General features: G+C 36.6%; 1 protein-coding gene across 6 annotated transcripts in view; it reads right to left on the reverse strand.

Annotated features, from left to right (window-relative positions):
* zormin (spectrin and immunoglobulin domain-containing protein zormin) overlaps positions 1 to 25,842 on the reverse strand; it is a 799,654-nt gene that overhangs the window by 20,280 nt on the left and 753,532 nt on the right. For 4 of the 6 annotated variants that reach the window (XM_081744924.1, XM_081744928.1, XM_081744926.1 and 1 more), the window contains 3 exons: positions 21,011 to 22,373; positions 4,505 to 4,717; positions 2,051 to 2,641 (listed from right to left, as the gene is read on the reverse strand). In XM_081744924.1, coding sequence (XP_081601050.1) covers positions 2,051 to 2,641; positions 4,505 to 4,717; positions 21,011 to 22,373 — 2,167 coding nt within the window. Of the gene's footprint in view, positions 1 to 2,050; positions 2,642 to 4,504; positions 4,718 to 21,010; positions 22,374 to 25,842 lie in introns of those variants that run through there. The other 2 variants (XM_081744925.1, XM_081744929.1) reach the window with 2 other exon arrangements.

The following is a 25,842-nucleotide window of genomic DNA, read 5'->3' on the forward strand; positions in this document are numbered from 1 at the left end:
AATAAATACCATGTAGGTGACTCACATACAGCATTTAACTTTAACACCATAGCAGTAATTTTGTTCTAATGCGGCCAGGTTCGAAGAGAGACCGGTGGCCAAATTACAAAGCAATATATAATACAAAATAAATAACACAAGTTCTATGGAAAAATGGAGTCTTTTGACACACACATATGTATATATTAATATTTAAAACACTTAAGCAAGTGGTAAGGCTTCACTATACATTTTTGTCATATTAATACTAAACTAAACCTAAAACTCTCTGACACAAAGGTTTTAAGGGTTCAAGCCAAGCAATCAGTGATTTTTCTTTGAGGAATGTGCGGTCAACACATGGTGAGCCCCATCACCGCTGTCACTTTATTATTATTATTATTATTATTATTCCGTTCAGTAGTTCCTAAGTTTTTCTAATGATGCTACGTGAGTTGAAGTGCCAATACCATCTGGATATTCCTCAAATGTCGTCCACCATGGTACTTATCAGACCTTGCAGTGGTTGACATCGGTTATCTCATGAGAACCGATAGATAACACTTCCTAAAATATTGACTATATTACAAATTTTATATACAGGATGTTTAAAAATAACACCGACAACGTTTGGGAGATGATTCCTGACACCGAGATAAGACCAAAAGTATAGAACAACCTGGGTGCACAAATACTTCCTTTCGGGGTTACAAGCTGCCAAAAACATGAAAAAATGAACCTTGAAGGTCCATAGCTCCAAAACTATAGGATCTACCGTAGTCGGGTAAAGACTTCACATAGGAACTAATATGTGCTCTATCAAAAAATCAAGGTTTCAGAATCTTAAGACACTCACGCAACAATTTTTATAGAATGAGTTTGGCTATGGGCATATAATTTGAAGTATTAATCAACTACCTCTATAAAAATTGTTGCGGAAGTACCGCAGGATTCTGAAACATGGATATTTGTATAGGGCACATATTAGTTCCTAAGTGAAGTCTGGACCCGACTACGGTAGGTTCCATAGTTTTGGAGCTATGGATCTTTAAAGTTCATTTTTTAAAATGTTTTCGGCAGCCTGTAACTCCGAAAAGAAGCATTTGTGCACCCAGGCGGTTTATAATTTTTGTTTTATGTTTGTGTCAGGAATCACCTCCCAAGCGTTGTTGGTGTTGTTTTGAAACACCGTGTATACAGTATATAGAAGAAAAAATTCCCTCTCTATTGTTTCTTTCCTAATATATATATTCGCTCACGAAAAATATTTTGGAAACTCAGTGTTTAACTCTCACCTCTCTACGCAAAGAATTTAATCTAACGAATATATTCAACGAAGTTCGTCCGTTTCACTTAGTCGTACATTTTGAAAAGTGAAAAGGGAACAGGTTCTTAAGGGAGGTCCTTTCTAGCCCTCAAGTAACTTTAAAAAAAAAAAAAGATAATTGTGTTTCTTAGATGAGTCCCTCAAGGAGAAGACATTCTGTTGTAACTTTTAAAAGATATTACTGAGCAAAATACAGGAAAATCATCGAATACTCTCGTTAGATCGACCGGCAGAAGGGTGAGTAGGTATACACCACATATAATTTCACTATAAACATACTGTTATGGGGTCTACCAATCATTTCGATTTACAGCCTTCTGAAGTATACCTAACTTAAGACCAGCACATTCCTAGTATTTCGAATATTGAAATGAAAACAAACAATATAAATAAATTGTCAACAGATAACGATTAAATATTTACAAGAAAGTGAGAAGAAATATAATAGGATTCTAACACTACACGCAAAATAGAAAGGAAAAAAAGAAACACACACACAATATTTAATATTAAAAGTACAAGCCTACATACCATGCACACAATAAACTAGTAAATACAATTACACACAAGACTTTTTTCTTATTTTTTAAGTGTATGTAAAAGTAGTTGTCATTCGCATTAGAATTTTACATGAGTGTTAATTAGAAAATGATTTACTTATTAACTTCAACACTAGGTTTAATGACTGTAGAGGTGCAACTGGACATACAAGGCTTTCAACAATGCAGTCACTGCGAAAAGTACCTGTAGAATCTAAGCCGGGTGTAATGCTATGAGGGCCAATACTGCTGAGTCGTGGTGACAAACTAGGAATACTTGGAGATAATGATAATGGGCTTGGTGTTGGCTCCCATCGCGTAGATGGAATTATTATCTGTGGCTCTTGTTGATGTGCCGAGCTTGGCAAAATTCTTCGACTGCTATCTGCTTCTGACTCTGACAATTCACTTTCTGATGTTGGTTCCCATTTCACAGACTTAAAGTGGCTGAACTTTTTAGGTTTAAATTGTGGAATCATTTTCTGTTTTCCCACAGGTTTTAAAACTGAAGTCGTTTCAGGAACTTTTCCTGTGAGTTTCGAGCCTTCACTCTTGTGCACAATTTTCGGCTTCTTTTCGATTTCATGGCTTGAAACTGCTTGTGGTTCTTCAAGTCTTGGCTTAGTTCTTTCAATAATGACAGGTACTTCAATGTCATCGTCCTTCCGAGTTTCAATTTTTACTTGCTTCCTTTTTTCGCCTTTCTTGCCCTCTCCTGGCAGTACAATTCCAAACTCATAACCAAAGTCATATTTAAAATAGATAAGACCAGTATCAGGATCTATGTGCTTGGTACCTAAATTAAAAGTTTAGATTCATTGAATATGAACACTTGTACAAATATAAATACACATATACTGTGTTTCACTAAAAATAAGCCCTAGCAGATGTTCTCAAATTACCCATGATATAAGATCTACTCCAAGAATAAGCCTTAGTCTCAAAATTGTCTTATCGCTTGACAGCGAATGGACAAAGCACAGGCAGAACAACTACTAAGTTCTACTGCCTGTAAATCCCCTCAAAATAAACCCTAATCCATTTTTTTTAAATATATATAAGGCCCGATCTCATTTTCAGGGAGACATATAAACTAACAAACGAAAATTGGAAAGCTCAAGGTAAAGTTAGGAAATGCAAATGTTCATGCAAGCATCATATAAATGTAACTTCATCAAACAAATGTATTTTTTCTTTCATTTATTTCGTTACACTGAATATTTGCAACATCATGATATGTTTCCGGCGAACCAAGTAATCAACAATCTGTCCTGCATATAGGAAGGTTGAGAAGAAACAGTAAATAGTGTGATAGGTGATAGTATCGATTATTTGGAGTAGAGATGAACATATGGAAACACACAGATTATTGTCAATAGGTTCATAGACATAATTATTTGAAATTGAGGTGTAGAAAGTTATTATTTGTTGAGAGAAATTTCCGTCAACCACTTTCTTACAAACACAATCAGATCCCATACCATATATTAATCGGCTTCCTTCCTCATTACTTCAAAAGGACTTTCCACCAGAGTATTGATGTATTAAACAATAATAAATTATCTTTTTGTTTTATTGTCTGTTTGAATGAGGCAAATTACAAAATAACTACATAGTAATTCAAATACGGAAATCTAATTGAGAAATGATAGTTTGGTTGGTGCAGAACACTCAAAATTCCATCTTTGGTTTGACGAAAATTCATTTGGCATCGTAAAAACGGGTTTCTAACATCACTTCTCTATAGCTATGTGACAGCACTCTTATATTTTCTATACTAGGTTCATCCTTATGTAGATATGGAATTTGCATGCAATCGAATTTATTAATTTGCCTCTTTATTTACTACAGCCATATATATAAAGAACAATTTTCATTATTCCACTGCTTTATTAATCACATATTGACTGGAAATTAGAAAAAAAATATGATTCTACTAATATTTACAGTTTTCTTTTTCATTTTATTTTTTAAAAATTCTGACCCTAAAATTTCTTGATAAAAGAACTTCGAGAGCCAACACTCTTCAACAGTTATCATGATGGATTTAGCATAATGGTTAAATGAAACAAATGGAATTTTTAGTTTCATATCTTAAGATATGTACTGATTGACCAAAGGGTGAAATGATAATAGCAAATCATAGATGGAAAGGTACAATAGGCTGAAGAATGAACACAGACAGAAAAAAAACATATCTAATACGATTGTCAATCACAAATCAAACAGGGTTGAACTAGCATCTAATTCTGACCTCCAGAGTAATCAATCATTGTGTTCCAGCTTAATAAATAACGACTAACATCTTGAATCTCTGTAATGATAAAATCCACTACTACTAAAACCTGCTTCTATTTCACAGATGGAAATAACCCTTACATGTCATTGAACAGCAATTTGTAACTGGAAAATAGTAATACCTAGAAATATATATATATATGATAATGCTCAGACACGGATTTCTTCTAAGCATAATTAATAGTTCAATATGACAGATGTAGTCATATGGCTACAGAGAAAGAAAGGACATATATCCTATCGAGGAATTAATGATCAAAATAAAACTGCATACTGATATAGATTATTGAAATCAGGTGAAAAGAACTATAATCACATACAGAAAAATATATTAACAGAACATAAATATCTATATTCTTACCATATTCTGACACCCTTGATTCTTCGCGGTAGGCATGGGGCTCGTCCTCTTGTTCCTCCTTCTCTGTTTTCACAACAGCTTTTGCATCCATATCTTTGACTTCTGACTTCTCTTGGACTTGGCCATTCCTAAGTGTCATTATCTCATTTACAAAATGTTGAGCCTTGGATTTGAAAGCATGTGACATTTCACTCAAGTGCTGGGATGCAACACCTTAAAATCAATTGAAAAATAACTAATATATTTATCAGTGTTAATATAGCGATATATATATATAGGCGAAGGTAGTACACAGTGGATCAGAAGGCCTTATTCGTTTATTTACTGCACAAATTCACCTAGCGCATGTCAGTTGTTCTGTTTTCACATTACACACTTGCACGTGAAATGCCAACAACAATGGCTGGTTCTCTCGTGTGGTGAAGTGAGAAATCTATTTTTCTTATGCTAAAGTAAAAAATAAAGTAACAGAAGTGAATGCTGTGACGTTGTGAATTATGTTGTAATTCACAATATCACGGACTGGTGAAGTACTGTAGGTAAGAATGTATTTGTAATATAACAAACTTTATTTTGTTTTTCTTCGTTAATAATTCAACGTTGTGGGAAACTGTTTGCGTTAACACCAACAAATACACAGTGGATCACATCAGTGGGGTACACAGTAGATTGATCCACTCTGTACCTCAACGTGTTTACAGTGGTTCAATATATTTGGCATAAAAACACGTCATAATATTGGCATGTCACAGAGCTTTGGCTTTCATGTTAGATGTTACAGAGTAATAGTTTGACCACGAGGACAGACACATAAAATAGGCAACGTAAAGGATATTTCGATGAAAGATGCAGTACAATTAGTGACGGAGCAGAGATATTCTATTAGCAGTGTTAGTAAATTGAAGAACATTGAACAGATACGTGTCAAAAGAAAGCACCAGATAACAATGTTACAATGGAGCCAAATTATTCTGTACGACAAATATTCATGTTATAGCTGGAGCACTTACTTGCGAAATTTATTATTATTATTATTATTATTAATAATAATAATAATAATAATAATAATAATAATAATAATAATAATAATAATAATAATAATAATAATAATAATAATGAAATGTGTTACAGTTTGTCTACCGTGACTGTGAGGCGTTTGGGGTATGAAATTGCGAAGAGCAACAACATATCAATACCTGCTTCACGGGAAAAGCAAAAATTACAGGTCTAGAGTGGATCATAATAAAGACTTTGAAATTCGAAATCCCGACGCTTATAGTCTTGTTACGACGCTTGTAGAAGATTGACGTCATTCAACAAACACAATATTGAGGCATTCTTTGTAATTTGCATAACATACCTACAAAATATCAAGAATTCTGTAGTCTTTCACGTATTTTCAATTTAGATGAGACACCCAAGAAAGTAATAGCAGAGGAAGAAGCCAGTAATTAAATGTATGCACAAGTGGCGAAAAAGGGGTCTTCGTTACGAAGTGTGTGACTGCGGCCATGAGATATCCAGTATGTCACATTCTTATTCATACACACCTTAATTTAAAAGAAAACCACCATGAAACATACTGGTGGTAAAATTGACAGCACATTGCTGGAGGGGTGAGGTAGGACCATGATAGACATACCCAGTGCAGAAAGGGGTCACAACAAGGACACCATAGAAAGGAAGAAAAGAAAACATGTGAGAACTCCCGAATTTACGTCACATTGTTATTCGTACATTTGTGTACAGAACTTACATTTCATACACTAAATAGAAAGCAAACAGCAGTAGAACACGACCAGAGCTAGTGTGGTGTATCGAAATGGACATATTAACTGATGGTGTTAACCGTGGTGTACACAAGTAAATAAAACTTCAAAAATGCGGAACAGTAAAGAGCTTAGGGAGAAAGTCAAAGGGAATATCGTAAAGAAAGCATTAAGGGGATGGTCGTTACGAAAAATAGGATAATTAATAGGAAAAGGTCACACAACAGTTCAATGTGTAGTCAACAATTTTAAGTATACTGGTTCTGTAAGAAATAAACGAAGAAATTCGAAGAAGAAGAAGAAGAAGAAGTTAAGTGAGACGGACGAGAGAGTGATTGGGAGACAGGTGAAAGCAAATCCCCGACTAAGTGCTCCAAAAGTCCAAAAGATAATAGAATGTGCTACAGTTAAGAAAGCACTGACAAGCAACGTACAGAACAAGGCAGGATCAGATCCGACTTAAACTTCTCCCAGAGGACACATAATAAAAAAAGAAGAAAATGTGCCAAATTGGAGCTGCCCCCATGCAGAAACACCGGAGATATGCTCCGCAACATAACACACAACGCGACAATTTGATATAAGGTAAACGTCGCAAGATACCCGTTTATGTCCAAAACGGAAAGGATGAGCAGCACCAGGGTAACATCAAGATATTTGATACGCTATAACACTGTCTTGGCAGCCATCTTGAGAGCCGCGACCTTGGATATAGCGTAAGGTATTGAAATGAGAAGCGAGGTGTCTGATATATCGATGTAAGGTAAAACGTAAAAGGAAAACCAATGATGTATCCGCGAAAAACATATGTGTAATGGTGTGAACGGGACGAAGTGTGGGAGACTCAGGCAAAAGAATCATGTATTCGAAGGACAGAATAATAGGGCAAAACCCTATGACAATGGTACACAGCAAGTAACTGCAACAGTGTCTGTGCATGGAAATGCATCCTACTTGACAGATTATGCCTTTCGAGGATATTGGGATTCCGTTTGGGACAGTGAAAACCACAGTTGCAATCCGCGATACGAGCGCTCGTTTGGAGACTACATAAACTACAAAGGACTATCTCTTATGGAACAGTAATTCGGCAGCTCGCTCCGGAGTAGATATCATTTTGAATTGATGATCAAAAGCACGACCTTCCTGGGATCCTGGGCTCAGTCCTGGAGAACGTTTTGCACGTTTCTTGTTAAATTTTCTTGCTGTTTCGTGTGAACAAGAGACATTTCGGCCCACGTTTCTTTAAACAACACTATCTGAAACAAAGTGTGTACGGATGAGAAAGCACAGCCATGTTCTAGCTTACATTTCTTTACGAATGTTTCTTTTCCTTTGCGCGGTTTGCTATACTATTTCGCGACGGTCCCAAACAGTCACAATATCAGGGAAAGGCAGGTTCTGCACTGACTTGATGAGTTCCATGAGTTGTTGCATTCTGCCACGAGAAGGCTACTTTACCACACAATGAGACGACTCGAATTGTGTCTACTGGTTTCACTAGCACATATGGATCGAAGTGAACGTGACAGCAGGGCCGGCCAGTGAGAAGCACTGTGGTATACGCAAGCCAAAACGCACAATATTTTGTGTAGTGAATGTGTTCTTAGTATCGTTCATCTACAAACACCAATGTAGAGCTGCAATTACAAACCCTCTCAACGTGGTGTTACTGATGCAAAGTGTACTTCCAAAACAAGTGGACGTCCAATCGACAGAACTGACAATGGACGAACGACAAACAACAGAACACATGCTGGAGATTTTGAACAACCACGATGTAACAGAAGTGAATGTAGATGAGACTCTCGAAACCAGTAGACACAATTCGAGTCGTCTCATTGTGTGGTAAACTAGCCTTCTCGTGGGAGACTTCAACAACTCATGGAATTCATCCAATCAATGCAGAATGCTGCCTTTCCCTGATATTGTGACTGTCTGGGACTGTCGCGAAATAGTGTAGCAAACCGTGTAAAGGAAAAGAAACATTCGTAAAGAAATGTAAGCTAGCAAATGGCTGGGCTTTCTTATCCGTACACACTTTGTTACAGATAGTGTTGTTTAAACAAATGTGGGCCGAAATGTCCTTTGTTCACACGAAACTGCAAGAAAATTGAACAAGAAACGTGCAAAACGTTCTCCAGGAGTGAGCTTCGATCCCAGGTAGGTCGTGCTTTTGATTACCAATCCAAGATGATATCTCCTACACTCCGGAGCAAGCTTCCGAATTACTGTTCCATAAGAGATAGTCCTTTGTAGTTTATGTAGTCTCCAAACGAGCGCTCGTATCGCGGGTGGCAACTGTGGTTTTCACTGTCCCAAATGGAATCCCAATATCCTCGGAAGGCATAATCTGTCAAGGTGGATCATTTCCATGCACAGACACTGTTGCAGTTACTTGTCGCATATCATTGTCGTGGGGTCTTGCCCTATTATTCTGTCCTTCAAGTACACGTTTGTTTTGCCCGAGTCTGCTACACTTCGTCCCGTCCATACCATTACACATATGTTTTTCGCGGATACATCATTGGTTTTCCTTTTACATTTTACCTTACATTGATACATCACACACCCCACTTCTCATTTCAATATCTTACGCTATATCCAAGGTCGCGGCTCTCAAGATGACCGCCAAAACAGTGTTATAGCATATCAAATATCCTGATGTTACCCTGGTGCTGCTCATCCTTTCCGTTTTGGACATAAACTGGTATCTTGCGACGGTTACCTTATATCAAATTGTCGCGTTGTGTGTTATGTTGCGGAACATATCTCCGGTGTTTCTGCATGGGGGCAGCTCCAATTTGGCATATTTTCTTCTTTTATATCATGTGTCCTCTGGGAGAAGTTTGAGTCGGACCTGATCCTGCCTTGTTCTGTACGTTGCTTGTGAGACGATTCGTCGAGTGCTACACAAATACGGCTATCATGGTCGAATACCTCGAAAGAGACCATTCATAAGTCGTAAGAACCGTAAGTTACGACTTCAGTTTGCAAAAGAACATGTTAACGAGAGCCGGGAATTTTGGAACAATATCGTATGGTCAGATGCAGTAGCGTACGCAGGAATTTATTTCGGGGGGTCCAAACTCAATATGAGGGTATTTTATATTAAAATTCCTAAAATTGTCCCTAAAATTAGGTTAAATTTACACAGAAGTCGAAATTTTGGGGGGATACGGACCCCCAGGACCCACCCCCTGCGTACGTCCCTGGTCAGATGAGACTAAAATTAATCTCTTTGTGTCTGATGGGGTCCACAGGGTGTGGCGAAAGCCCAATTCGGACAATAATGTTGTAAACAGCATATCCACCGTAAAACAGGGAGGTAGTTCTATTATGCTTCGGGGAGCATGTCTCAAAAGGGGTTGGTAAAATTCAGTTTATTGATGGTACAATGGACAAGGTTATGTACCTTGATATTCTTCGGAACAATGTTAAGCAAAGTGCAGAAAAATTGGGCATGCTACCAACTTATATGTTCCAACATGATCACGATTCCAAACATACGGCAGGTATAAATAGGGACTGGTTAGCATGGAATATACCCAAACCATTGCACACCCGTCCCCAATCCGCTGCTCTTAACCCTACTGAACATTTATGGGCTTATCTGAAACCTAGGGTTCACAGTAAAAACGTTTTGTCAAAAGAAGACTTAAAACGGGTATTGACGGAAGAATCGGGCAAGATCAGCCTTGCCATGTGTACTACTCTTGTCAGTTCTATGCAGCGCCGTTACATGGCAGTTATTAAAGCCAAAGGCAACGCTACAAGGTATTAGTTATTTTTTTATTTCATAAAATTCTTTCTTAATGCAATATTTACGCGTATATCTAACCATACGAATAACAATGTGGCGAAATATTGCACATCTTAATTTAGTTATGCACGCATTTTATATTATATTGATTTCTACATTGTTTCTTTGTATCTGTAACAACAAACAAGTGTTTCAGAAGTATTTATGCTCAAGCAGAAATACATTTCCTTGATTTGTTTACGCGTACCGCTCTATTTTCTTTACGATCATCATGTGTACGAATACGAATGTAACAAACTGTATTTATGCCACCAGCCATAGTTCATCCTAGGAAATATTTTAAACAACACATGATCAATAATGCACCATCTACTACTCTCAGTTTAGCAACTCCATCAGGATGGATGAATGAAGAACAGTTACCACATTCTAGTACTAAAATACAACCTTGGATGTGTCTGATTTCGGACCATTGAAAGCACATTACAATGTAGCTGTGGATACCTGATTGTTACAAAACCCAAGAGTACTCATGTCAATATACGGAGTAGCTCAATGCTTGGGAATAGGATTTACACGAGCACTGATTCCAACGAACATCAAAGCAGGTTTCAGAAAAACGAATATTTTCTTATGATTAAAATGCATTTACAGACACCATTTTCTTTTTTGCGCTATATGTACGCAAAAGCAGACAGAAGACCAAATAAATGTACCTTCTCAGGCAACAATCCTCTAATTCAAGAAGTAGAGAATGTAGGTGCAGGTCCGAGAGAAAATGCTTTCCAGAAAGAAGAACGTAACAGTGTTTTTGTGTCACTTAAACAAAACATCGTAGAATGAAAGGCACAAGCCGTATATTTAACAGACACCCCGGAAAAGACCAAATGATCTGAAATGAAATCCAGTAATTAAGGGGAGTCCAAATTCAGCAGCAATCGAAAACAGAAAGGAAAAATGTAAGACGTTCCATCTTGAAGAAAGGGAAAGAAAGCGGTAGTTCAACGGAGAATGATGAATTTCAGCCAATTGTATTAAAAGATTCTTGAGATGACCATGTTACCTTAGAACAGCGTTTCCCAACCTTTTTCAACTTGCGGCACACTACGGGTGTTACTTGGATTCTCGCGGCACACTTATAGATATTATTATTTGTAAATATAAAACACAGTGGTATTTTTTCTGTTATTGTTGATCTCCTCACAGAGAAGAAAGCTCGATCACTGGTTTTCCCCCGTGGTAAATAATTATGCTTATTTTTCATTCAAATTTAAAAATAGAAAACAAATGCAATGAAAAATTGGACTCAGGTTTTTAGGAATACGCTTTCTTTTTAAAAACTGTATCCAACCTTTTTACTAAGAAGGAAGGTCACTAAATAACGAACAAACAAACAAATATCTCTTATTTTTAAAACACAAATGTAGGTAATTTTTTTGAAAGGATTGAATGATATTTTAAATTTTCAAGTTACGAAATAGTCTGCAACGGCATGATGTAACATCTAAGGCATATATAGCATCTAGGATGCATCTAGGCAGTGCATATATAGCATAAGGATAGCGTATGCCTCGTACTGATTCCTGTAGTAAGCAAGAGGTTTCCGTATATTTGTACAATATATCGCTGTCTGGAGAACGGATTTTTCTCAGTATATGAAACTTAAAATTGTAGATTCATAGTAGAGGTTCATAGTAATGTGAAATACAAATATACATTTTTCTCTACGTTTTGCAATTTGATTGCTATAAAATTAATAATTTTGTTTCGATTTCTCGCGGCACACCAGCGGCCCATTCACGGCACACCAGTGTGCCGCGGCACACCGGTTGGGAAACGCTGCCTTAGAAAATGAAGTCTTTCAGTTTAATGTTTCATGTTTATGCCTCTCAGGTTAAGGGAGGCGGACGATGTTACTTTAGAGACAGAAACTACTACTAGTGATGATTTGGAACAGAGCTAAAGAAAACCCCAACCTGATGATTACACTCTTGTAAGATTTCTTTCACGTATGCATTACGTTGGTCAAATCACAAAAGGGAAGGACGATGGAGATTTTGAGATTTTATTTCTAAAGAGAAGTAAGAAGATGCATGAAAGTTTTGTCCAGCCAAATAATCCAGATATTTCACCCATACACAATATTTGCATAATAATATCTGGTAATATCAAGTTTCCGGTAGAGTTTTAGAGAACTGATCTCCGCTAATCCTTTGAAATTTCAAAAGATGGCAATATCAACTAGGACCTTAATTTTTCTCGTCATAGTGAAATTAATAACTTGCATAATCAGACTAATTGAATTCAATGCAGAAGGTGAAACTTATATTCTCCATTTTTATAACAAAAATGTTCATGTTATTGTGCATAATTACTTAAACTACTAAATTTTAAGTATCCAGAACTAATAATTCTCTGGAGAATATATCAGTTTAATTGTCTAAAACTTTGTTTTATAACAAAATCATCTGTATTATTTATTTTGAGAATCAACTCTTGAAATTAATACATACGCTATTAATACGCTTCTAATAGTCCAATTTGGCAACAATTCAATTCTCATTTTTATTTAGAATTTGATCACTTATTTTGTATTTTGAGTAATAATACAGGTTTTGACGATAATGCTTACAATTTTATTCTATGTAAACCAGCCTTTGGCTAGCTGCGGGCTCCGCTCCCAGACCTCCGAGTCTGCTCGGCCTACGGCCTCGCCTTTCTTATCTATCGGCCTTTGCATCAACATTGAATTTCGTGAACTTGTTTTCCATATTTCCTGAATCTGCCCATCCGGGGGCTTCGCCCCCACTCACTGTCTTTGCTCGGCCTACGGCCTCGCACCTTTTGAACCCACAATTCTATCGTTTCTTTTCCTATTTCAACTATCTAAAAGACAAGATTTTGTATTCCAAGAAAAGGTCCATTTAAATAGCATGGGAATTTCTTCATCCCCCCTTTAGACCCCTAAAAAATTAAAAATATTCACTTTCGGTAATTTTCCTGTCGGTTAGTCCAGAAAAGTTATAATCATGCCAAATTTCATCATTCTAATCCTTCCAGAAGTGCCTAAACATTTTGGGGTGCAGAAGACGTCCCATATAAATAACATGGGAAAGATTTTTCAGTTCCCCATAAAACCACTCTACGTTTGGAAATTTTTATTTTTGATGAGTCACTTAAGTAACGCTAACAAAAACGTACAAGCATACCGAATTTCAAGTTTTTATTCCAATTCTAAGTAACTAAAACATGAGATAATACGTCCAAAAAAAGCCCATTTAAATAACATGGGGAAATTCTTCTTCCCCTCTTTAGACCCCCTAAAAATTAAAAATATTTACTTTTGGAAATTTTTCTGTGAGTTTGTCCAGAAAAGCTATAATCATGCCAAATTTAATCATTGTAGCCCTACAGGAAGTGCTTAATAATTTAGGGGTGTAAAAGGTGTTCCATATAAATAACATGGGAAAGATTTTTCAGTTCCCTATAAAACCACACTAAAGTTTTTTTTATTTTTATTGATTTACTTAGGTAGTGCTAACGAAAACGTACAAGCATACCGAATTTCAAGTTTTTATTCCAATTCTAAACACTTAAAACATGAGATTATATGTCAAAGAAAAGCCCATTTAAATAGCATTGGGAAATTCTTCATCCCCTCTTTAGACCCCTAAAAGTTAAAAATATTCACTTTTGGCAATTTTCCTGTACAGTAGTTCCGGAAAGCTACAATCATGCCAAATTTAATCATTGTAGCCCTACAGGAAGTGCTCAATAATTTATGTCCGCTCATGTAGTTTTATATATAGTTAGGAATAGGATAGGATTTGGAAATTTCCAGATGATGAGTCACTTTATCATACGTTTCTATTCATTACTTTCAATACATTGTTCCTTTGATCCACTGTGTACGCATATATGATCCACTGTGTACGATAGTGGTACATAGTGAATCAATTTACAAGCACTAGCGTTAACTGTAAGATACAGAGCAGCGCTACAAATTAATAAATTACTTACGAATGTAATGGAAAGATGTGCGCATGTTCTACACTAAGCAACTTCCGGTAATACTTACATTAAACGGATTTATGCTGAAAGTTTTAAAAATTAATCCACTGTATACTACTCTCCCCTATATATTAGAGAGAGAGAGAGTGAGTTTGATATCCACTTGTTAACATAGTATAATATAAATACAAATTATAGAGTATACGATGGTTAAATTCTTTAAAAAGTATACTACTTAGTGTATTTTAGTGAAAAGTTATATAAAAATAATAATAATAATAATACTGATTTACAAGTAGTGAATTTTTTACCTTCTGTAGATTATTGAATATGGTTTGCTTAATTCCCAGACCATTCAGCGAGCTTCAGGCTGGTTGAAATTAACTTCTCATTTCGCTAATCCATTTTCACAGCAATTATTTTACAGTATTAGATTTTAATATATACTGAAATACCGTACATACCCCATTCTAAAACGCACTTTTTTGCCAATATTTTTGCCTCCAAAATCAACGTGCGTCTTAGATTTGAGTTATGCAAATTTAGGCCAAATTACATGGACTTTTGCCAAAAATTGCTAATCTCGTTGGTCACGATTCTGTAAAGAATGTGTATTTTGTGTGTATTTGGTCATCAAAAGTGGAAAAATTGGAAAAGATAGTGATGCCGATGAAAAAACAGATGATGAACAGTAACATGTCAGTGTTGTTTTTGCGAGTAAGAGTGCAAAATAGAAGAAGAAAAACAAGTTTAAATAATTGCTGAACAATTATTTGTTTGTGTGTTTGTGTGTGTTTACATACTGGTATAATATACCAGTATAATATGGTAATATGACACCGATAATGGATTGCTATAAAACAGACGCAAACAAGTGTTGTACCGTAATTACATTAGGAAAAACGTAACAGCAGATGCACATTAATATACCGTAAATTCCAGTAGTAAGTTCAATGTTTTTTTTTTTTTTAATTTTCCCATAACATTATTTGTTTTCCCATGTTTATTAATCTTATTTTATTCTTTAAAATAAATGCAGTCTAGTTTATTTATTTATTTATTTTTTATTTTCGCCAAGGGTGTGTCTTACATTTGAGGGCGTCTTAGATTTGTGTAAATACGGTATCTTAGTTGGCCACTGTCATTACTAAATTACGAAGCACAATAAACTTTTGATTCATAACCAGATCTATGAAATTCACAGAACATATTGAGGGACATTAAGCCGTATCTTTTGTTTACCATAACAATTTTCTCAAGAAATATTATTCATTTTTAGCAAATACCGGTATTCATTTCACAATTATTACGCTATACGTAATGCAGTGGTAGCATTTGAGGTTTACAACGAACAGGTCGTATCCAAAATATTTATACCAGAGTGCAGTGGAAGGGATACAAAAGGCACATACAACTCGTTGTATATAGTCTAGCCGGAAGGCAAATGCATAAAGCCATAGCCAATACGTCACCTATCTTACAGTATCTTCTGAAGCTCTTACTCCTGAGCGCGTACAATGTTGTCAAACATATTTTGAGACGGAAAATATCTATTCGAGTGTACAACCTTCATATAGGACAGCAAAATAGACTGTAAAGTACAAGACAATCCTCTATATACAGGACGTCTGGTAATAACCTTAGCTTACATACCATGTTTATGCTTTTAGGCTTAAAATATAATGAGCAGCAAAATTTTGATGAAATGAACACCAAAAGGAACCCTTCACACAAAGAGTTCAAAATTGAAGTGTCGAATCTTTGCAAAACTCTGGTGCTATCAGGAAGGTATAAGGCTGATACATCATGAAAAAATATAATTTCCGAAATAAAGTAATTATCATGGCAGACGGAGGCAAAATATCAAAATATTTTATAATGGAGTATATGGAAGGCTATATGTGACAAACGGATTTTTTTTTAGGTACCTTGGCTTCAGCCTAGTAAGCTGCATTTTGGAAAGCGTGTAAAGCATAAACACCGGCAAATAATAGTTAAAAACCACGGTGCATCTTTTATAGTTTCCGAGTACTGCGCCGGACAAAAAGTGAGAAATCGAGAATGTTTACTTGCGATGTATAGAAGAATATGTCGCAGAAAATAATGTTCCTGTGAGGTTATCTTTCGAAGAGAACCTTCGGATCAAAGACCTACTGTTGAAGAGAATACCACCAGATCAGCAACATCATCATCGCAGCAGCAGGGAGAAAGGATAGTGCAAGCGTAATAACCTAGAGCAACGAAAACCACCAACAGACAGCGTATCGGTTAGTTACGTTACTTACTGCGAATTGTATTTGTGGTATTGCTCATTTGTATCGGAATGCTACAGAATGTCCATAATGTTTGTTTACAGCACTGTGCGTCTATTTATTTTTTATTTTTATTTATATATTTTTTTAACTGAGAGTGACGATTTCGGAGTGACATTGCTGTGATATGACCGTTAGTTAACAAAGATATTCTATCCCTGATTCGTTTCGTACAATTGTTAGTAACATTTGTTGTGAGAACGGAGAATGTTCAGCCATCAGTGTGTGGAGTATGTGAAAAATGGTTTCGAGGCAAACGGAAACGAGCCATTGAAGGTCAAATGGAGTTGCAGGCCGTAAGTTACTTGCGTGATTCGCTTGAGAAATCTTTCTGTTTTGTAGCGGAAGTTAATTGTCTCTGTACAAATGTGTTGGTGCAAAGTTAGAAACTTGCTTAAGGAAGTTCCAGTGGCTAGTGGTGCTTGTGACGAAACTGCTTCGGCTGAAGCGCATATGATTAGCTATGGGTACAAACTGAATCCTGTTCATACGCTATAGATGTTACCTGTGTTTCGGACAATGACCTATTTGCTTTCACTGGTGTAAAAAAACGAACAGCTTATGCATCTTTGTCAGTTCTGTTCCCATTTGCGACCAAGTGCCAACACGAGTGTCGGTAACATATTGGCAATGCTCCTCATGAAACTGCGACATGATTTGTCAAAAAGTTTCCTAGCTGCACTATTTAAATACAAAGATGAAAGTGGAGTATGTAGAGCACTGCAACCTGTTCGGGAGGTCTTGGTAGAAACATTTGTTCCCAATGTTCTAGGTATTAAAATCATAGATCGCGATCTCGTTCTTACCAAAGTAATGGAGTGGAGTAGACAATTATATGGAATTCCAGCAAATAAACTTGTATTGGTTATGGATGGAACTTACATATAAACTGAAAAGTCAAATAATTACAGTGTTCAGAGGCACTTATACAGCGTACAGGAATGTCGTCCTCTTGTACAGCGAATGATGATTGTCACACCGTCTGGGTTTATTGTCGATGTTATAGGCCCATTTGTTGCTACAAATAACGATGCCAACATTACCAATTCTTTGTTCAGAGATGCTGCTAATAATTTACACGACTTCGTAGAGCCTGGTGACTGCATCCTGGTAGATCGAGAATTTCGGGATTCCATACCTGTATTGCAGGAAACAGGAATATTTGCCAACATGCAGGATTTTATTCAAAAGGATTCAAAACAACATGAAGCAGCAGATGCAAACTTTTCACGTGTAGTCACCAAAGGCAGATTGCAAGTAGAGGCAAAAATTGGGCACCTCAAAATGAAGTACAAAATGTTCAGATATCGAGTCCAGATAGCAGCGTTGACACACATTGGTGCATATCTTCTGATTGCTTGCGCCATGAAAAACCAGTTTGCAGCGCCCTTCACTAAATATTCCGTTGAAATACAAGAAGTTGCTATTATGCTATTACGTGCTAATCTGCCAAATCATCTGCAGCAAAAGCTTACTGATTCGGGAGACTAGGTAGACATATCAGTTTTGGACGCCATGTGATGCTACTTCACTCACTGAATTTCCTCGTCTAACTGCAGATGATTTATATGAAATAACATTAAGTATCCACCAAACCGAGAATGCTCAGGCCTACGCGGCTGAACACATGAAAAACAATGGCAGCTTCGCCTTATTTATAATGCAGTTACTCCCAAAATTTTAAGGTTTAAAATATAATTCCGACATGTGCAATCCTTACGTTACGATCTTTTTGTAGAATTTGATAACACCCAGGTTGGGTCAAAATCCATTATTGGTTGGTATTGTAAGTACCCAAGAGCAATAATATTTTCGTTGACACCAAAGACTTGTGGGTATGACAGCACCGACTTGGTATGAGGTGTTGCACATCTTTGCAGTCAGTGTCAATTTGTTTCATTCATGTGTCATAAGGATTATACAATGTTTTCCTTTTTTTACGTTTGGGTTGAGTTGAATTAGTCGGTTGACAAGACCTCAAAGAAAATACTAATTTTAGTTGGTGTAAACTATATGCATTTTTGGAGTCAGTGTTATTTTGTTTCATTCATGCGTCATACGGATTATGAAATGTTCTCATTTTTCCATTTGCTTTGCTGTCAATTAGTTATATTTTATATGTACGACCAGAACCCGAAGAAAATATTAATTTTAATTAATGTCAGTTACTACGTATCTCTATGGATAACAATGCTCCGTTTTACAGTTTTTGTCCGGCACAGTAGTCAAAACCATTATTTGCCGATATTTATGCTTTACACGCTGTTCAAATTTCAGATCAATACGCTGAACCCAAGGTACCTAAAAAAATCCATTTGTCACATGTAGTCTCCCGTATACTCCGTTATAAAATACTTTGATATTTTGCCCCCGTCTGCCATGATAATCACTTTCTTTCGGAAACTATATTTTTTCAGGATGTGTCAGCCCTATGCCTTCTTGATAGCACCAGAGTTTAGCAAAAATTCGACACTTCAATTTTGAGCTCCTTGTGTCAAGGGGTCCTCTAAAATAATATTAATAAAATAAAATAGAAATTTGCAACGACATGAACTGAGGTTAAAGCCACGACAACTGTGATATACGTGACAACTGTAATCTATGGCATGGCAACTACTCGAAAATCTCTCACACAATGAAGAAGAGGCATTTTATATCTGCTATACATCGCATGCATAAGCAGCTAGTAACCGTCAAGCTGCTAATTATCCCTGAAAAGGTCAGAGTAATGGCACTGAACAATTTAGAGCATATTAAGATAGCTGAGCTTGTTGTATCTGGTCTATAAATATTATTGTACTAACGTACAGTTATCTGGTATAACGAGCAAAGGAAGAAACACTCACATTCAAAGAATTGCTACTTAAGGAACTACATTGACTCATGATCACAACTACGATTAGCGTAAAGCCCAAATATTTCCATCCGAGTTAAAATTTTCCTTAGATCTGTTAATGTTTTATCTACAACTATTGTTTTAACGATGTAATATTTTAACGATAGACAAATTAATCGGCATATACATCTGAAATTAATTCTGTGTTGATTCTACTGAAAACAAATTGGACCAGAATTACTTGGCCTCGTACTATACTTGGCATATTCAAATCGTCCCCAACCGGCTTCCTGTGTAGTCAAGCAGAAAATTTATTCTAATCGCATTCATAAATAACACTCCCAAAACAAGCCATACACTTAAAATACATACATGTTGCTAGTATGTGTCAATAATAATAATAATAATAATAATAGCATCACTAACAAAAAAACACAAAAATAGTCACTTTAAAGTAATCCAAGGTATTACATATCAAAATATGGAGCTATAAATATCAAACAACGTGTTAACTAAGTTTGTGGGTCGCTTTCTGTACAAAAGGGTAAAAAACAAAAAAAAAAAAAATTGCAACACTGCTTCCTTTATCAGCACGTCAACCGGAAGACCACCCTCAACAAGGACTTGTAGGATTATTCCTCTCATATAACAAATAAACACGTGAGTTACTACAATGGTGTTCCGCTTCCTTTGAAGCCGTTTGAGGATGATTTGACCGCGTCAGCATATGTTGTTTTCTTTTGTCAATCACTGCACAATAGGCCCCAAGAGTATTTGCTTTTATCTTGTGCTGAAGTAACATGCGTTTATGACCTCCCCACATTTCTCACTTTGCTACTCCAGCAGTTATATTACAATAAGACAATCAATTTCATCAAATTAATACTGTATTACATGTACGTAATATGAAGAGAAAATCAATAAGATGTTAGAAAACTTGAGGAAGGGCTGTGAAGAATATGGTATGAAAATAAATGTTGGAAAGATAAAAGCCATGGTGATTAGAACAAAGCAAAGCAGTGACAAATACAGAAGTAGGAGGGGAGAAAATAGAACAGGTGACCAGTTTTCGATACCTGAGTAGTACTATTAGTGACGATATGAAGTGCCATCGTGAAATAAAAGCAAGAACAGGAATGGTGAAAGAAGAAGCCTTTACAAGGAAGAAAATACTATTTTGTGGGACCTTGAATACAGTTAGGAAAAGACTCATACAATGCTTCGTGCAGAGTACTGTACTGTATGGGGCAGAAACATGGACTTTACGCAAAAACGATGATAAACGACTGAAAGCTTGCGACATGTTGGTCTGGAGAAGAATGGAGAAAATTAGCTGGGTCGAGCGGAAAACTAATGAGAGGATTTTAGAAATGGTGGGAAAGAAAAGAACACTTTTAGATATTATTAAGAAGAGGAAGAGAAACTGGTCCGGACATTGACTAAGAAGGAACTGTATCATGAGGGACGTGGTAGAGGGTATGGTGGCAGGAAAGAGAGAGAGGGGGGAAGAATACTATAATTAATGGACGATATCAAAACAGAAAAGTTATACGGGAAGACGAAGGGATTAGCGGAAGACTCTGGAACATGGAAGCTTCTCAGTTGCAGCAATTGACCTACCAATAATGGCTGAATACCTATGAGGATGATGACATGTATTGCACGACGCAAATTCTAGACGAGTAGTATGAAGGGTGGTAACTCCAATAGGTTGTGTTTAGACATCCTATGCCGGTATTCGTATTTGTAATCAATTCGTGCGTCAAAAACAGGCACAAAAAAAGAAAAGAAAAAGAAAAATGCTAAACTACTTACTTGAAGCTGTTGTTGGGACACGACCAGCAAATCCATACTCTGGTGGTTCGCCAGGCGTAAGTGAATCCGGCACCGCTGTTACTGGAACAACAGCTTTACTCGGTGATGGTTTCGGTCGAAGGTCTGTAGTATCGCTGAATCTCCTTTTCATTTCTTCCACTCGTTGCATTCTCCTCTGTTCAGCATCAAACTCTTTTACAATAAATGCTGTTTTTGGTTTCTTCTCTTTTTCCAGAGGAGCAAGAGTGGGTCTAGGGGGTCCTTCAATTGCAGGTGGAGTGTCGAATTCAGTGGGAGGTGTTGGTACTCTTTCCGCAGATTGTCTGGATTTCTTTGGAATACCGGCTGGAGCTTTGACTTTTCGATATTGAGGCTCTTCTGTGTCGCTATCTGGAGGATTCCATTTCGGTTTTATTTTTACACTTTCGTAGTCACTCTCATAATCGCTTTCACGAAATTCCCCACGGACAAATTTTTTTGGTGTTGGAGGAGGAGGACCTTTAGATGGTTTCGGCCGTGGTGGATCTGGTTGATATGGAAACGGTTCTAAATCCGGAAATCGAGATGTTTCTCGTGGAGCTGAAGCTGCTCGTTTAGGAATTTCTTTGTCGCCGAATTTAATAACTTTTGTTGTCTGTTCCATACTCACAACACGATGACTTGTTTGTGTGGATTCAGTGAAATGCATCACTTTAGATGTCTCCATTTGTAAAGCATTTTGGTACGACGGTATTTTTGTAGCGTCAGTCTGAACTTTCCTTGACGGGGGCGGAGCAAATCCTTCTTCAGGTGGTGGCCCTGGTTCCAGGTGAATAATGTTCTTCTCTTTGACAGGAACTGAAACAACTTTCGTGGGGGTTTTAGGTATAATAGGTTTTGGTTTTACATACTCTACGAGGGCTTGTTTCTTTGGTTTTAAAATATCGTCCAAACTCACAGGGGATTCTCTTATTTTGGGTTTGTCGATAGGCTCGAATTTTGGCCTCAGAGGTCCTTCAAATTTTGGAGGATTATCAAATTCTGTAGGGGGCGTCGGTGATCTTCCCATTGGTGGTGCGGATCTTCTTCCACTTTTCAAGATTGGTCGCACTGACCTATACGATGGTTCATCAGTATCCGAATCAGTTGGCCGCCATAACGGAGGTATCCTTCCTTCATAATCACTTTCATAATCGCTCTCACGAAAATCACCTTTCACAAATTTTGAAGGGGTTGGAGGCGGAGGTCCTTTATGAGATTTTGGCTTCGGGGGATCAGGTTTAAAAGGGAAGGGCTCGAGTTTTTGTTCTGGCTTCTTGTCTTCTTTTTTCGGTGGAGACTTCTTTCGTTGAGGTTGTTTCCCTGGAACAGCTGAAACCGTGTCCTGTTAGAAAGAAATTAATATAATAATTATAAAGGTACGATATAGTTTTAGACTAAAATAGATTTTTCCCACCTAATAGTTTCACCGGTCATAGCTCTTAGCGGGCTGAAATGCCAGAAAAATTATCTATTACGTTTAGCGGTTTTCTCTTTCCTTGTGTGATTTTTTTTTTTTTTTATTTACTGTCAACAATAATACACTTAGTTTACGACTAGAAGTTAAAGCATAAATACAAATAGAATGAAAATTCAATTCTTTACTCAATTCGAGAAAAATGCTACGATTAACATCAACATTACTTGACTACGAGCACATATATACAATTACGTTTACGTTCCGTACTGATGTTACTTTAGTGATATCTACCAAGAACAGAATTTTACATATCTATGGAAGAACAACAGATACTCATAAAATAGAGCCTATTATCGTAGTATAATACAGAACATATTGTCGAATTATTAATAGATGTATTCATTTGTTCCTTCATTTTGCATTCCCTCCTTCCTTCCTTTCTTTTCTTAAGATCAGATTTATTGTCAGGTCAGTAGCACATTTTTTCTAAATTAAATACTATCCGAACAACAAAACATAATTTTATGTTTATTCATCCATTATTAGTCATGGATAATCAAACACGAGGAAAATCTCAAAGTAATTGAGTAAATTTTTCATAGCAAAACAGAAATGTATCCATGAAACCCGAAATATGCATTTTGAAGTACATACAGTATATTACTCCATCTTTCCACGAGATGGCACGTACGTGGACCTAGAGCACGCTGGCAATTGTTTCAGAATAGCACCTCGGTTCGATATGATCGAGAGTTGTGAAGCATAACGTTCATGAATGTGTGTATAACTGGCGTGCAAAGTTCAAAGAAGGGCACATAAATGTGTTCGTTGAAATCCACTCCGGACGGCTGCGCACATCTCTCACACAGGTGAATGTTGGCGCTGTGAATGAAGTGATTCAACAGCACCGGCGAACAAAAATTCAAGCAATAGCGGATAATGTGAACACTTCATATAGACCAAAAAGTTTTTGAGCATCAGAAAGTTTCAGTGAGTTGGGTTCCCAGACGATTCATATTATTGCACATGAAGAACTGGATGGCATGCTGTCTTGAGCATTTAAGACGAGAGAGGGTGTTTTACTACACCGAGGAACGAAAGCATCAGAATATATGTGGAAATACAGCTCACAGATGACGAGAAGAACCCTAAAACAGGGGAAGCGGGGAAAGGCCAACGACACGGTCAAGTCCATTTTTGGTTTTTCAGGTGTGGTCTATACTTAGATGTCGTCTGCTACTCCGGGTAAAGTTATATGTGTGCTATTCCGTCGTGTCATTTGAAACCCCCGTGCGAAAAGTGGGCGAGCTCATACCTACGTCATACTATTTCTGCTAGGGTTCTTCTCGTAATCTGTGAGCTGTATTTCCACATATCACAAACTTTCCCATCCAATACATTCAAGACAACACCGTCCGTAAGTTTTGCTGACAATCTCCTGGAATAGCAGGGCGATTCTAGCTAATTTCGCAGTAAACGGACAAACCGACAATGCTGCTGCATATTGCAACACCCTGGATCCCTAAGAGCTGTTCTGCGCCGAAAATACCTCATGAAGTATTTGGAGGATGTCTTTATTCTGTATGACAATGCACATCCCCATGTTTCTGTAACAATGTTACAAAAACTGAAGTCTTTGAATTGAGAAATTCTGATGCATCCAGCATACAATCCATGCCCGATACCGTAAAATTTTCAATTTCTGAGACCATTAAAGGAAAACCTTACTGGTCAATGCCTCCGTGCCGACAGGGAGAACATTATGTGGTCAACGGTTTTAGCGCCCTGTTGAACAAATTATTTCATATGGTTACCACAAAACTTGGTGTCACGTTGGGATAGATGTTTCTTTGTCAGTAGCTACTATGTAGAAAAGTATACGAATTTTAATGCTTTAAAACGTATATTTCAATTTTTGTGAAGATAATTCTGTTTTGCTGTGAAAAATTTAATCACTTACTTTTTGATTTTTCTTGTATATGAGAAAGGAAGAATTTGTGATTTAAAGCAAGTACTGATCATGTTGTTTACAGAACGATGTAGGGCAAATGGTCCAATTGAATAGCTATGAACTACGTGTCAAGAGCAGATTGGTATTTAATAGGTGTAATATACAATTAAAGTCACAATTTAACTACTTTAACGAGTATTATTGTATATTACAAATACATTTTTTTCTAAAATTTGTAGTACCGTCGCAAATACACTTTTCTCATAAGATGAACACATGTCATTCAAATTGTTAATGGAAATCAGAAAAAATCTCATGCTACAATACAACAAGAGATTATTAAATGAAATGTTATAAGTCATGCCTTAAATTATATACGAAGAAAGTTAATGGAGAAAACTGTTATCTATACGGTAAACACATACATATACATACATGTCAGAACTAAAGGTAAAGGTTGATTTTAAATAAGCAGAATGGTGTAAATAAAAAGAATGTCTTCAGCATTTACTGATTAGTTACAAAATACCGAAACTGAATCTCACACTATCAATTTACTCAGTGAATGCGTGTTCGTTACATGTACGCTATAATTTTTTTATTAAACAGACCGCAGAATAGTGCGAAAAGTTTATCTTCTCTATGTGGACATCCGCTAGAAAAGTCTTACTCAGAAAACGTTGTAAAAGTAAACAAATTTCAACATTGAGTGAAATACATTTACCCATAGATTTTTTTAAAAATCAAATTGAAATATCCCTTGTCCTCTAGCTGTAAAATTAAATCAAAGAACGTAACATAAATTACAAACAAAAGCACGACTGGTTTCTCAATCAAGCAAAACATTATAACCCATTGAACCTACTTTCTGCACTGACCACACAGTGACCATTCCGGAATAAGTTATTATTTTGATATCAGTTTCTTAAATATAACGATTACAGCATAATGAATTCTAAATGATAATAATAATGTATAAAGAGTAAATTGGTGGTTTGAATATTTTGTTCGATCCATATAAAATTCGAAAAATCATTATCAAAAAAGATAATTGAAGCACAGTCTATCGTGCAAATTACTGCTTCTCTTCCATATGAATTCTCCTATACCCAGTGAGACAACCTATGAAATGTAGATCTTAGTCAGTAATGTTAACGGTCTATACGGTTGACCATTAGTTCAGCAGCTATACGGTTGACAATTTTCAAAATATGGTGTCTACCAACCTCCGTATACGCTCGTTCTTTTGTAAAATTAAGGTCTGTATACACTGGAATTTAAAAATAAGAGGTTGGTATACGCGGCATGCCCCCGATTATATCTCTGGTCGTATTTGAACCAAAGGAGTTAAATTTGTAAACTGTTTTTTCTGTGAACAGAATTTCCAGATATAGAAAACTTAAAGATGAACAAAGTAAACAGTGAACATATAACCAAGTGAAT

This window comes from Thermobia domestica, chromosome 17 (genome assembly GCF_964235325.1).
Source record: "Thermobia domestica chromosome 17, izTheDome1.hap1.1, whole genome shotgun sequence".
NCBI lineage: Eukaryota > Metazoa > Arthropoda > Insecta > Zygentoma > Lepismatidae > Thermobia > Thermobia domestica.